Source organism: Pyricularia pennisetigena, assembly GCF_004337985.1.
Source record: "Pyricularia pennisetigena strain Br36 chromosome 7 map unlocalized Pyricularia_pennisetigena_Br36_Scf_7, whole genome shotgun sequence".
NCBI lineage: Eukaryota > Fungi > Ascomycota > Sordariomycetes > Magnaporthales > Pyriculariaceae > Pyricularia > Pyricularia pennisetigena.
This window is the reverse complement of record NW_021940919.1, coordinates 1,040,731-1,054,663: the sequence shown is the minus strand read 5'-3', so window position 1 is coordinate 1,054,663 and position 13,933 is coordinate 1,040,731. Positions and strand designations below refer to the sequence as shown.

The 13,933-nt window shown below is 48.7% G+C and overlaps 2 protein-coding genes across 2 annotated transcripts; one reads left to right on the top strand and one right to left on the bottom strand.

Annotated features, from left to right (window-relative positions):
- Positions 1-5,302: 5,302 nt before the first annotated feature.
- On the top strand, positions 5,303-6,192 carry PpBr36_09919 (uncharacterized protein; the record flags this gene model as incomplete). Its single annotated transcript, XM_029897037.1, has 2 exons — positions 5,303-5,399; positions 5,450-6,192. The coding sequence occupies 2 exons, from the start codon at positions 5,303-5,305 to the stop codon at positions 6,190-6,192; spliced, it is 840 nt and encodes a 279-aa protein (XP_029745415.1).
- A 399-nt stretch (positions 6,193-6,591) lies between these two features.
- On the bottom strand, positions 6,592-9,582 carry PpBr36_09918 (uncharacterized protein; the record flags this gene model as incomplete). Its single annotated transcript, XM_029897036.1, has 3 exons — positions 6,592-6,780; positions 7,014-9,065; positions 9,127-9,582. The coding sequence occupies 3 exons, from the start codon at positions 9,580-9,582 to the stop codon at positions 6,592-6,594; spliced, it is 2,697 nt and encodes an 898-aa protein (XP_029745196.1).
- Between the last annotated feature and the right edge of the window lie 4,351 nt (positions 9,583-13,933).

Below are 13,933 nucleotides of genomic sequence, written 5' to 3'. Positions count from 1 at the left end.
TTTTATGGGTTTGGGCTATTGGTTTTTTTTTTTTTTTTTTTTTTTTTTTTTTTTTTTCTAAAGGGGGGTTGTTGGGAGTTGGAGGTTGTTTTGTTTGTGGCCCCGGTGGGGGGGTATTGGACGGCTTGGCTTCGTGTTTTCACAGTCGGGTTTTGGGGTGGTAATAATATATGCAGTGTCAAAAGGCCTACAAGCCAAACCCCTGCAGGTGTGGGTGTGGCAGACAGAGTTTCACCAGGCTTTTGACTCGCGCAAGCAAGCTGCCCATGCCCGTTTTGGTAATTTACCTCTGCAGAAAAGCTTACTTGACCGAGGTAAAAAAAAAAAAAAAGTATGTAAATCAGGCCATGTCCTGCACAATGAACCACTAATCTAGACCCTCGACCTCGACCTTGACAAAAAGAAGAAAGAGCGTGAGAGCTTGTGCAGGAGCGGGTGATTGTCTAGGCTAAAATGCATTTGCAACACGCAATGCGAAACTGCTCAACACAGCATGGTCAGCGCCACACATTCCTATGGAAACTACCCTCCCTCCAAAGTTCTCGAAAAATCGAACCGGGAATATTATGATCGCCGGCGCCTGAGTAGCAGGCCTGTCCGTTTTGGCCCGGAGTTGAACAAGCTGCTCCTGCCATGCAGCGCGCACACCATCGCAGTCTGCTAAAACCCGCCTCAACAGCTAGCCACCCAACAACCACCAGCAGCAAAAGCTATATATAATTACGGAGATTTGACAGTTCCAAGTCGATGAATAGAATTGAACCTGTTCGTCGCGAGTATTATACCTAGTTTGATCATTCTGTTGATATATTATGCAAATGGACTGACTGCCTTTGTCCTGCGTTGTAAGCATATTACCAAGTTAATTAAGCTTGTTTACGTGCTTTCAAAACGCATTCTTCCGGGGCTATAATGCTTGTACTTCAGTATTTTAAAAAAAAATATATTTTACATGCAGGTTGTTGAGAGGGCGTGGAAAGATTGAAAGGCCGAACCCAAATCTCTTAAAGTCCAGGTCGTGTTTAATAGCTAAGCTTTTATCCTCTTAGCTGATTTGACATTTCAAACCCCAAGTCAAGAGCCGCAAGCAAAGCCAGTTACCAGATTATAGCCAAGACAACGTACCTGTAGGTTGTAATCAACTTTGGTAATATCTTGGATGATAAGTGCAACAAACCCTTCGTCTTTACGCGGTTTATTTCATAGGTAAACTACCCGAGTACATTTTAATTTCTTTTTTTCTCGTCTCTACCCAACTTTGATATCCATCCCACCAAGATGCGAATTTTACATAGTTACCATTCCTATAATTTACGGGCACGACGCTAGGGGCATATCCGACTCAAATTACAAGATCGGAGTTCACAGCTTGTGCAAACTAATCAGAGTTACAAGACTTACCATGACAACTTTTACGGAGACACCACAACGCTATGTGTTTTCTGTCAGTTCCGCTCACAAAGTATGCAGCCTTGCTTGGAATGCCGGAGTGTAACCTATTGCTCCTCAAGGTGTCAAGTGATTGACAACTCAAGGCACGGGCCCTTGGGCAATCAATTTGCAACAATGCCTGCCCCAAGGCCAGGTCCAAGGTTCAGAATGACAATCTACTTGCCCCCAAAATAGCGATGTGCCTATGCTAACTCCAGCGCGGTTGGTGTTTCCGATGATTTCTCCACGCACTTTGAGAGCTCTGATAGCTCCTCACTTACGGGACCAGTAGAGCCGACTAGCAAAGGCCCGCCGACAATCGATTTCGACCCGATATTATCTGCCATCTCTTTTTTTTTAAATCCAAAAACGAAAGATATAAGTAAAATGCTCGCTGCAGTCCGTTTGTTTATAGTTCGACATGGGTAATTAGTCGTATCGTAGATCGAGCTTCTAAAGTGGTCTATTGTCTAGATACAATCCCGCAACAACGACGTATGAAATCCGTTCTATATAGTCGAAGCTCTGCGACTTGTGCACCTAGTGCCTTATGGGCTCGGCTCTCGGATCCGCTAATCTCTTTACATACACATAAAGAATAAAGATCAGGAAACTGCCGTCACTGCTCCCTCCACCACTTGAGTCTTGACTCTTGACAAAAGGCTTCAAAAGTTGCGGTCAAGTGGGGTGGTTTCCCCAGAACTCGGGCAGCAATTACGGCGCACGCTATAACGGGCTCAAGTTTCAGCCTTTCAGGCAGGGGCGCGACGTAGCTTATTGAGCCAGGTGAGGTTTACCCAAGTTACTCCAATAGCCTTCATTGCTATTACCATTGCTCGGCTTGGGTTTTCTCTCCTGTTGTTTTGCGGCCTCCCTTTCCCTGGTTTGCCGGTAGCGAATCTGTTCCAACGTTCTATGATTCTCGATGTCCTTGGCCATCTCCTTGGTCGTCTCCATTCTGCGTGCATTGTCTTGATCACTCCATGCACCTGAACGAGGGGCGATAACGGGACTCGATTGGTGGTCGAGGTCCGAAGTAAAACCCGCGGCCCCGACCGGGTTTGCGATGGCGCCGTAAGAAAGAAGAGTAGCAAGGAAAACTTGAGAACGCATTGTCGCAACCTGAATTCCGGGAAGATAACAGGAGTAGGCAAGTTAACTTAAAACGGGAGTTTAGAGTGAAAAGTCGCAACGGATTATAAATATAAAGTATACTGTTGTGATGTAGGAAGATGATCGAAATCGGTGATCTTAATTGACACTTCTAATCCAATAACATGTTAACGTACCCCTTTATATATAGTTTTATCTTGTATTATTGACACATTATCTGAGTTTGTATGTCTATTTTTATCCCATTAATTGGTGTATTCAATTTGTGCGTATTTATTAATATTCCTGATATTGCTCATACACTTAATCCTCTTTTTTGTTTTTCCAATAACGCTCCTGGAAAAAGATAATAACGAGCTTGTAGTCCGGGAGCTACCCTATTCGAGGACCGAAAGCTAAATATAAGAAGAGAAAAAAGTACAGAGTGCTGATCGCGTAGAAGCGTCCACCGAACGAGCGACAAGCGATCCCTGACGCCTTGTCACGTAAGGTAGAGCCAGTCGCGGTTAGTCCAAGTATCAGCGCTACCTACTACTGCCCGCTGAAGTCCATACGTTATATATTTAGCTGACCTGCGTTACTGTGGCTAGTGTGTGGCTGGCCTTGATACGGCACCTAGGGTGTGACAGTATAGAAATTAGCGCGAAATTCGTCTACATAAATGTTCGTTTAACGCTGGAAAATGTATCTTTTTAACAGCATATGATTTGTTTTTGCCCCGAAACTAGAAGGTTTACAATCATTTTCAAACGTTCCCCTAGCCAGCTTGTTTACTGCGCAAATATTATTCTAAAGACCTTTTGAAATATAAATGAAAGCAATCATTGTTAATGATAACAGTAATTATTACATTTGGAAGTAATGTTTTAACAAAAAAATGCATATATAATCCCCAGGTATTGTGACCCTTAAACACTGATTAACTTATACAACCCCATGTTTCCATGTAAAACCAAATCGCAGATACTGTTGTTTATTAAACAAAGGTAAAAAAAGCTAAATATAGAGCTTTGCACTAGATATTTATTTTAAACCAGGATGCCTACGTGCAGATGAGGCTTTCTAAACAAATGCTTTTTACTGGGCTTTTGTATGAGTATTGCTATCCTATAACCACAAACTTTTCATTTTCAACAATTCACACCGTTTAATGATCAATTGGGGAGATTTCTAAAACAACACATATATATCTTTTTTTTTTCGAGCAAAGCACTATGGGTTAGAACAAATAACTGCATAGACCTAGCTCTCTTTTGATTGACTAATCTACAGTAGTGGATGCACACAGGCTATGGATACGTCTCTTCAATGACTCATGGATCTATGTCAGGAATGCTCGTCATTAATGCGTGCTATGAATAAAGCCTCTCAAGGATATCGTGCAGAAATTATGATTAGGACTTTAAAAATGCAATTAAAGATAGATATAAATAATCTTTTATTTAATAAATGCACCACGCTGTTATTTTCCTCAAGTATCGCGCGGATTATCTTCCATCGATTCGAACGACTCAACTGTTGCAATTTTTGCTTTTCTCTTTTTCTGTTGTGTACTCTCAGTTGTACTCTTTTCTTCTTTTTTTCTTTTGTTATCTCGGTTGCTACCTGCCTTCCCATATACGTGTTTCCACACCAGCTACTTCAAATACCTACGCCCTCTGCGCCAAATACCATGTCTTATTCCCTTATCGCTTTCGCGCTTTTGTTGGTGAATTCCGTCACCACGGCGAGACTGATTGCTCGAGTCGATACTCGCAGTCCTGGTGATATAGAAAAATGCGGTGGCTTTACAAGAACCTGTTCAGTAGTAGATCCCAAGCCGATAACACCCCTTTTCCCCGGTTACCAAGACCCCTTTGGAGCGTCATGGGCTTCAAGATTTCCAGCGAGTGCCTATTTTGACAAGTTTGTTAGCCCCACTCAACACAGGGCTTATTACTATCACATTACGGTAAACATGGATGACGCGACACCTGTGGATGCCGAGAATCAACCTGACTTGTCAGCGTACCAACTCAAGCATGTCAGAGAGTATTCATTTCTCACTAACGTCCCAGGGGAGACCCCACCGAAGCTTATATCCAACAAGATGTACGCAAAGGCACAGCTCAAGGAAGCAATCCGCAAGTTTTTCAGTTGATTATTACCATTGAGAGGCTTCGGGGCCTTGTTATTGTCGCTATTTCATCCCTTCTGGCTTTGCCCTTGCTTTCTTCTTCTTTTTTTTTTTCTTCTTTTTTTCCCTTGTTGCCGGCGTGTCTCCAAGGTTTTCTGGGGCTTCGCCGATTCATGGAGGGAAGGACGAACAGCTCCCATCTTGTCGTGTCCTTGTGGTCATCGGCAGTTAATCTTTCCTCGGGTCAGAGGATGAAGCAGCGTTTGGAAGGACTGCAAGGGATTTGAGGAAGTACGCAGCCTATTGACGCGGGAGGAGGAGTCCGACATTGAATTGTAATATTAAACGACGGTTGTTAGTGATTGGTGGGAAGACGACAAGCGGCCGATGCAAGTCTCGATGAAAAATACAACGGTCAATGTTGTAGACGTCAAACTTGGTTGAATCCTATCCATTATCCAAGGAAAATTTCCAAACAAGCGTGACGGGCCTGACTGCGCGATAACCAGTCTCCAGAGATAGATTGGAGCCCTGCAGCTAGACAGGATCTCTAAAGACCACACTCTGCAGCTGGGGGGCGCTGAAGCAAGAAAAATTTGCCGAGGTTTTCGACCCCTACCATTTAGATCCGTCGTTCAGGAGATGCAGTTCAGCTACGTCAGGAGTCGTTACCCCAACCTTGAGACTCTGTGTCTAGTGCAGTTCAGCTGTCGATGCCAAGCGAGCGAGGTCAAAGATAGTATCTTCGGCCTCCTCGGCCTGTTCGAGCCGGGCTTCATTCCTATATAGACTACAGCCTGCCCCTTGAGCGTGTCTTTTTCCAATTCACCGAGGCCGTCATTCACCACGACAACAGGCTCGACATTCTCAAGACTGCCAACAGCAGCTCTCGACAGCGCCAGCATCACCTCCCGTCCTGGGTCCCAGACTACACCAGCCCTGGAACTGTTGGGGCCCTTTCTTGCACCGGGTGGTCGCAACCGAGTCATGCCAAGCGCGGTAAGCCCTTCCCTTGCACCCTCCGCACGACAAACGGCGCGCAATCGACCCTTGTCCTCGAGGACTTTCCCGAAGCGGCCCCTGTTCGGGCCTGGAGTTCCGCGAAGGCGGCACCGTCCTGCTATCAACGGGCAAGCCGCTCGACACGATCCGGAGCGGTCGGCCCGCCGCTCCTCAACGAGCCGAATATTATTCCCGGGCCGGCGGAATTTGCCCAAGTCCTGTGGCCCTGGGAGTCGCTGGCCGTTGCGGTGATGGATAGCTTCGAAGGGCGCCTCGACGACTCGTGGGGAGAAGGATACGCCCAGCAATTCGAGCTAGCCTGCTACGGCCGGTGCTTCTTCACGACCGAGGGCGCCACCATGGGGACTTGGGATCCCGGGTGCACAGCTCGGCGACCAAATTGCCTTCATCCCCAGCGCAGACTGGCCTCTGTTGTTGCGGCCTTGTGGCAGTGTTGGCGGAGGCGCGGTGGAGTGGACTCTTGTGGGAGATTGCTATCTTTATGGGCCGGAACCTTTTGGGTTGTTTGAGGACCACGAAAGAGCGAGGGCTGGCGTGCAGGAACAGGCAGAAACTCTCGTGTCAGCAGCCACTCAAGTAGCCCGAGATTCCAGACGTCAATGAGGAATATGGGAGTCACACTTCAGGTCTCACATCACATGTCAAGCCAGGGAAAAGTACAAGTATGCTCATGGTCTCGTTAAGTATTGTTCATGTATATGTATGTCTAAACCCATCCAGCCTAAGCCTGTACTGTATCTCTAGAGCTATTAGAGCAAAAGAAACTCGCAAAATCATAAACCCAAAAAAGAAACAGAAAAGATTTCAGAGGAAGTGTTGCTGAATGCAGGGCACATCAGCTAGCCAAGTAAGGCGTAGATAAATCACTGTAAAAAGCGGCTCCTATTCATCTCAATCCACGACCGCAATTACCACGAAAACGTCATGAGAGCAGGGTTGAGGGCCAGCGGCAGCAAAAAGTGTGAGGCCGCAATCGTAGCCATGGGAAGAATAGCCACAAAGTCTGTGATGCGCCAGTCATGCGGCACGAAGGGCGCGACGGCGAGTATCACCATGCCGGCGATGAAGATGGTCGAGAAAAGCATGGAGACTTTGAACTAGAATGACAGGCCAAGGCACGTGGTCAGCTGAGAAGATCAAAGCCAATAAGGAGAAGAAACAAAAGGAGAGCTCATTAGAGTTTAGTGTCGATTTCAGGTGTGGAGGGGACTTCAGATGGGATGAATAAGACCCCCCGCGCGTAAGCAAAGTTAAAAGCAACGACATTTTGGGCCGAGAAAAGATGAGCGAGAACAACAGCATAAAAAAAATAAAAGGAAACAAAACTCACCTTCTTCAAAACCTTGGGAACCTCAATGAAAAAGTTGGAAAACTCGGCCTCCTTAGACGTTGCACCCCATGTCATGTTGATCTCAAACATGTGCGCCAGAAGCGCCTGGGACACGTGAAGCGATAGACCACCGAGGAAGATGGCCAACATCAAAGTCCACTTGAAGTTCTCATAGAATGCGTACAAGAGGCTCCGCTCGCCCAGCCTGTATCGCATCAGAGCAAGTGCAACGTTTCCGAGTCCATTGAAGACAATGATGATTGAGAACCAGACCTTCCAGCTGTCGACGTAGTACTTGTCCAAGTAACCGTTGTACCAGCCCATCAGGAAGTAGTTGACACAAGTCATAATCCAGGCCGCGCCGATAGCATAGTAAGTTCCGATGTACGAGATGACCGTGATCTTGGATGTAAAGCGGATGTTGCTAAAGAGGAAGCGGCGGAACAGAGGCGTGAAGGGGCCTTTCCAAAGCCACTTGCGGATCGGGTGGAACAACAGCTCGTTGCAGCCGTAGGCGTACTTTTCCCATCGCGCCAGCTCGTCGTACACGGTCAGCGATACACCTTCCTTGAAGCCTTCGCCAGCCCAGGCTGCCAAGCGGATGATGTATCCGGCGCACTGCAGTCGGAGTGACATGTCAAAGTCTTCAGACACGTGGCTCTCGGACCAAAACTTTTCGTATCCGTCTTCGTCCTCGTACGAAACCTGTTGGATTGCGGACCAGCGGAGCATAGCATTGTGACCGACAAAGGGCGCCACATCGCCGTTGGAGACGGTGTATCTGATAGCCGAGTAGATCAAGTTGGTGAAGAAGGTAATACCATTCTCAAAGTATGTGTGCACAACCTGCATGACGCCCGAGGAGAACTGCATGATGCCGACGTCGGGTGATTGCTCCATCTCGGAGACGGCATCAAGGAGGCAGTCGGCGGGAACACGCGTGTCGGAATCGATAATGAGGATGTAGTCACCGACACGGATGTTACCATCAGCCCAGGCACGACCATCCTTCTCCAGGACCTCCTTCAGAGCGTGTTCATAAGCCTGAGCCTCATCGTGTTGCGTCCACTCGGGGCCACGCTGGACCTTTTCTAGTTCCTCCTCGACCTTGCACGAGATCATGAGGGCAAAGTTCATGTTCGACGCCTTCTTGAACTTGCCGCGTCTCAAGAAGCCGTTCTCCCCATGCTTGGGACGGGCCACCCAACCGATGCTGTTGTCGGCATAAAAGTCGATGCGGGCACGACGCTCCTCTTCCGTGATGAGCTGCAGGCCATCGTCGTTGACAAACATGTTGGCTGAACCGCCTTGGAGCTCATAGGTGGACATGGCCTGCTTGATGGACTTGACTGTGGGCATGATGACACCCTGAAGACCCTCCTTGTACACGGGACACTGGACGGTGACGTGAGGAAGGTTGGCGGTTTGCAGTCTCGGAGGAGTGCGAGCCGAGTAAAACTTGGAGTTGATGGTTAGCTGTCGGACAGGGCCAAATATCTGTGCCAGGCAACCGACAATGACCTGAGCGAAGAAAAGAGTGAAGAAGATCTGTAGCGGGGCAAGTCCAATGAGGGCCAGACGGATGTAGCTGCCGTCGACGAGGACCTGGATTGTGAGTTCTCTCCACGCAGCACCGAGCGAAACTGTGACTAGGACGAGGGTGAAGCAGACGAGCCAGCTGTTCAAAAGGTGAACCGGCCGCTTCTCGGGCTTGATCTCGCCGCTCTCCTCGTCAATCTCATACTCGGCCACGTCTCCGCCTCCCTTCTTCTCGTCGTCTTCTTCTTCGTTCCCGGCCTTCCAGACCAGTTCCATCAACTCGGCTTCAATGTGCTTTGCCCTCTGGATGAGGTGGAGGGCATCATCGTCCCATACCACAAGCAGCCCCTCCGAGGCTACAAAGGCAGCGAACTGATGCTTTCTTGCACGTGGAAGGTCTTCAATGGTCGGCAAGATCTGCACCCGAAGGCCGTTCATCAACGGCACGTCAACTGCGTCAGGCATCCACTGTAGGAATGTCCTTATGACTCTGGAGTTGACAGTCATGGCGCACTGCAAGGTATCGTGTGTTAGCCGGCCGTCTCACAGAGACCGAACTCGAAGTGCATCTTACCTGAACATTGAGCGCCGCACAAGCAACTGCAAATGGTGAGGTGCCCAGTTGTGGCGGGCAAGCCATGTAATGCCCCTTGGACTTGCGGAGGAGCACGCCCTCAACCTCGCCGCTGCCGTCAGAGACCCAGAGCTGGGAGCACTGTTGCTGGTACATGTAGTTGACCATGACCTCGTGCTTGATATCCTCGACGATGAGAGAGCTGTTGTTGGACCTGTACGACCGAGCCGAAATACTGGCCGGCCGGGAGCTGAAGCGCGTAGATGGCGGCTGCAGCTCATAGTCGTTGCCGCTCTTTTCCCCATTGCCGCTCGGCGATCGCCCCGAGGGCCGCACATGGCTCGGTGGAGGAGCGGACAGCTTGCCTGAGCTTGACACTGCGGCGGGTGTTGTTGGAGATGACGTTGGAACGGAGTCCGCAGGCTTGTCAGCCTTGAAGTAGCTGCCGAGTCCCATGATGGGTGACGGTCAAGGCGAGCTGTCTGACCTGTCCACTTGAGTCGCTTCCGAGCTCTGAAGTTGATATGGGACGTGCGATGTGTTGGATAACGAGGGAAACGACGGTGTCTTAAAGTAACGAGAGTGGGTTGTCCCAGCACGATAAGTAATGTGGACGTTTTTGGTATAGCGAGCGGACAGCACTCAACGAGGAGGCCAGACGGGTGCCTGCGATTCAGCTAATTGTGATTTGCTGATAAGCGTCGACTGCAACAAAGCAAGAAGACGAAGGTGGCCTTGCTTCGAGCTGAAGCTACTATCTATAACGGGCGACTGACTGTGCGGTTCATTACTTCACAGTCAACGAACTGATGCCATGGGCAGATGAAGTCAGGCGCGCTGAACGACGGGATGATGGCAACGAGTGGAGGCGCGTCAAAAGAAAGAAAAGGAACCACAGGTTGGCGGGGAGAGAAATAAACTGGTTCCAATTCTGTCTTCTTGGCCATTCCATTCACCCGGCCTGACCTGACGCACCGACATGGGGGTTGAATGGTTGGGCTGGGCTTTGCATCGAGAGAGAAGCGCGCGCCGGCAAAGCCATCGCCGGGGTGGGTGGATGGGACGCATGGGTCACATCCGCTCGAGTTTTGGAGATTAGAAGAAAACCTTTGGGGTAGGAGAGGGAGAAGCGAGCAGGGCTTCCCAATCTGTCCCGGCCGGCCCGACATGGAACAAGGGTCTCTTCGATGGCTGGCTGGGTGGGGTTCAGTCGGTGATGTGCCTGAAGTGTCGCCCTGTCGTGTGGATCCTCTGAGGTCTTGGAGAGCATGGTCAACACGAAGAGGGCAAAAGTTGCACTGTGTCTGCAGGCGAGGAGATAGAACGGGATGTCAGGCAAGCAAGCAGGTTATCCGCAGCTGTCTTGGCTGTCTCTTTTTCGTCGCGGGCTTCCACACGAGCAGAGATGCAAGGCATAGCATAGCAATTAGCCACCCAAGATCCAGATTAGCCAGCCCTTAATCCTCAGGCTGGTATATATCGATGGCGCCTCATTGGTGGTGGCTGATCACCCTGCCGCGACGAGAATAATCAGCGAGACGTGGTTCAGAATAATAATTAATAGTTGACCGCCAAGTGAGAGCTGAGCTCAGTTGATGAGTTTGCAGCAAATTTCTGCATCTGGAAAGTCGGATTGCGGTAGACCTACCTGTTTGTACTTGTATCACCATCGTACCGTACCGATCCAACTTGTTATCTGTCCCTTTGTCGCCGATGTGAAAAAGCGAATTTGAGACAAGACAAACTGCAACCAAAAAAAAAACTCAAATGAAAGCGCTTGCCCCGGGGGTGGGAAAATGACATAACCCCACCCATACGGAAAAGGAAGGCGCGATACAATGTACCACAGGGGGGTAGGGGCAGCCACCTCCCGATAGGGGCTAGACTCCAGCAATTTCACTCGCTGGATTTTGACCAGTATTAACAAACCCCCAGTCACCAAATACTGAAATAGGACCTTGTATGAAAATTTTACGTCTGCTATCAAGCTAGTACCCAATTCGCATCGATTTACATGGCGTATACAATAAAGCATATACAGCGCGGCGTATTGTGAAAGTCTCAGAATAGAACATTCCAGGGCTGCTGGTTTGTGTGATGTTGTCAAAGTGCCCTGTTGATCACAGATAAGCACCTTGTCCCCATCAACAAAAGACCGAAAATCCCCGGGGGGGGTTCGCTGGATGTGAGGTGGATCCGTTGATTGTACAGAGCAATTTTTTCTTTCAGCCCTTTGGGATTAGACGTTCCGGGCAAGCGTAAAGGTGGGGAAATGGAAAGGAAAAGGAAAGAGACAACGGTGGGCCGCTGTCGATCTAGCACGGAAGGTGCAGCTAGCTAGTGTGCCCTCACCGTCTACGGTTTGTTCGGCCGCCGCTACTACTGTAATTCGCCGCCCTCTTTAGCCGTTTCTTGCTGTAATGCACTGTCATCTACCACACTCCCACACCCAGTCGGATTGCCGAGAGATGAATTGGAGTTGGAGGGTGTCTGGCAATCTCCGCAGACAAACCGCATTGTACGACCTGTTACCTCGTGATTGGAACTGACCACCGCCGACTGACTTCAACAGCACTCATCACCATAGCACCCAGCTTCTGTTTTTGTTCCTGTTTCCAGTATACCGCCATTCTCTTGGCAGCCCACTCAAATTGGGTTTATTGACTTGACGGACAGCTCCCCCTCTGTCATTTAATAATTAATGTATTTACCTGCAAACGCCCACCCAGCTAGCCGTTACGTGATGGGGCAATCTAGACAACAAACATCGGTTCGATCGGCAAATAAGCATCGCTTATTATACCGTGCGTCGAAAGCCTACTAGTATTTTGCTTCCCGTTGCCTCATTGCTTCGTCCGAAACTCTTCAGGTGGGTGTTAATTGCTGGGCGGGCTTAGCTGGTCAGGGCCCCACACTGAGTCTGCAGCGTGGGATTTTGTGACGGGACGGCAAAGCAATACAAGTACCACCATATTTATTCCTGTCCTGGTGGCGTAGATGCAATTCTAAAATAAATGCTGAACCTTTTCAACTCTGGCTTGCCAGAAGGTATCCAGCTCGCCGGCCAGCTGAGTTCACAATGGTGATTGGTGATAATAGGATCCCACCTTGATCCTGGAAAGAACAAATAATGTGCGCAGAGACGGCTATGTCAAGGCCGTTTTTTTTTTTTTTTTCTGCGCTGAACAAAAGCCCAAAGATGGATCCCTCTTATGCCTGCCGATTATACACGCTAACGCCCTGCACCCAAAAAGCCTCAAAAAAAACCTGCATATTGATGGCCAACACGAGGTGATGCAGAAAACCCAGTAGCGAATTGGAGGGGCCATCTTCAATGGACCAGATTCTAGCTCAAACGCACGTCGTCGTAAATTCGAACACCCCCACCCACCTCCATCCAAGACGTCAAAACCTGTAGGTAGTCAAGGTAGTCTTCAACGCGGGTAGGCCATTGCGATTGGCATCAAAATCTATTTTGGGCGCCAAGACGAACAACAACAACCCACGCGCATATGCAGTGCAGTGCAGCTCATTGCTCCATTCAGTTGCTTTGCTTTTTTTTTTTTTTTTTTTTTCTTGTCTCTCTATCTTTTTGTGGTGTGTGGCTGTGTGTGCCCTCTACTGCCGTTCGCACAGATCTCGGCTTTGGACCTTTTAGTTCGTACCCTACCATTGTTTCAACATCTTTAAAACTTTCATCACAAAACGAAAACGTTCCAATGTCGTGGAAACCATGCAACCCATTTTTTCCCTCTCCTCTTTGTGACGATAAGAAAAAGAAAACTGACCACAAACGGGCCCGCATGCGCTCGATCTGACACAAGATATAATGGTCCGATCGCTTTTGGTGGCAGATAAAGAAAACAGGAAAAGAAGAAAAAATTAGATCGGTCGATTTTTTTTTCTTAATTCCTTAAAAAGAATTGACAGTGAACGTTTATCCCATAAATACTACACCTGTGACGGAATCCTGCATCTGGCGCTTAGCTGAAAAAAGAAAAAGAGGGAAAAAACGGCAAAAATATTGACAGCCTCAACTCATTGACGGGATGATGCACGCGCCTATCTCAGGGAGAAGAGGCCGACGAACGGACCCCCGGTATTAGGTAACTGCTGCAACCCAGGAGCCGCAGCCGCAGCTGTCCTGAGACCGAGACCGTGCAAAGGAGCATGGGGTGTAGATGAAAAACATCCTGTGCTAAACCGCCCATGAACTTTTTTTTTTCCCCCTTCACTCCGCTCAGAAGGGAGAAGGGGGTGTGTCCATCGTCGGCTGCACAAAAGAATGTACGGTCCTTGGGTCTCCCACCGACTTTTCAGGCCCTGCCTTATCGATGACGCTGTATAATATGTCCCATAGTGGTATTGCTACCACAGAGGTGCTCCACTGCAGGCGGCAACATGTAGGGAGTAACCACCACGAGCTGGGTAGTTGTCACGTCGAAAAGAAAATATGATTAGATTGCTTCAAATTGTTGTGATGATAATCTTGTTGAAACGAAAATCATCAGTACAAGATTACACAGTAGGCTGGAGGTGCAAAATTAAAGGAGGCCAAGAAAGTCGCTCTTTTCCATTATTCATCCTAGAGACCCAAACAAAGGTCACTACCCGCCCTGCTGTAATAAAAAACTAGTGTCTCATGTACTATCTGCCAGAAATCAAGACATTAAGATACCCAAACACCATCTATGTAGTTAAAACAGGACAATAAAAAGCCAAGACAAGAAAATGAAAGGACGCGTAACCCATCAGCAGAAAAGAAAAACCCCGCAAGAAACGGAGAATGGAGTAGTAGTTTCTGGCT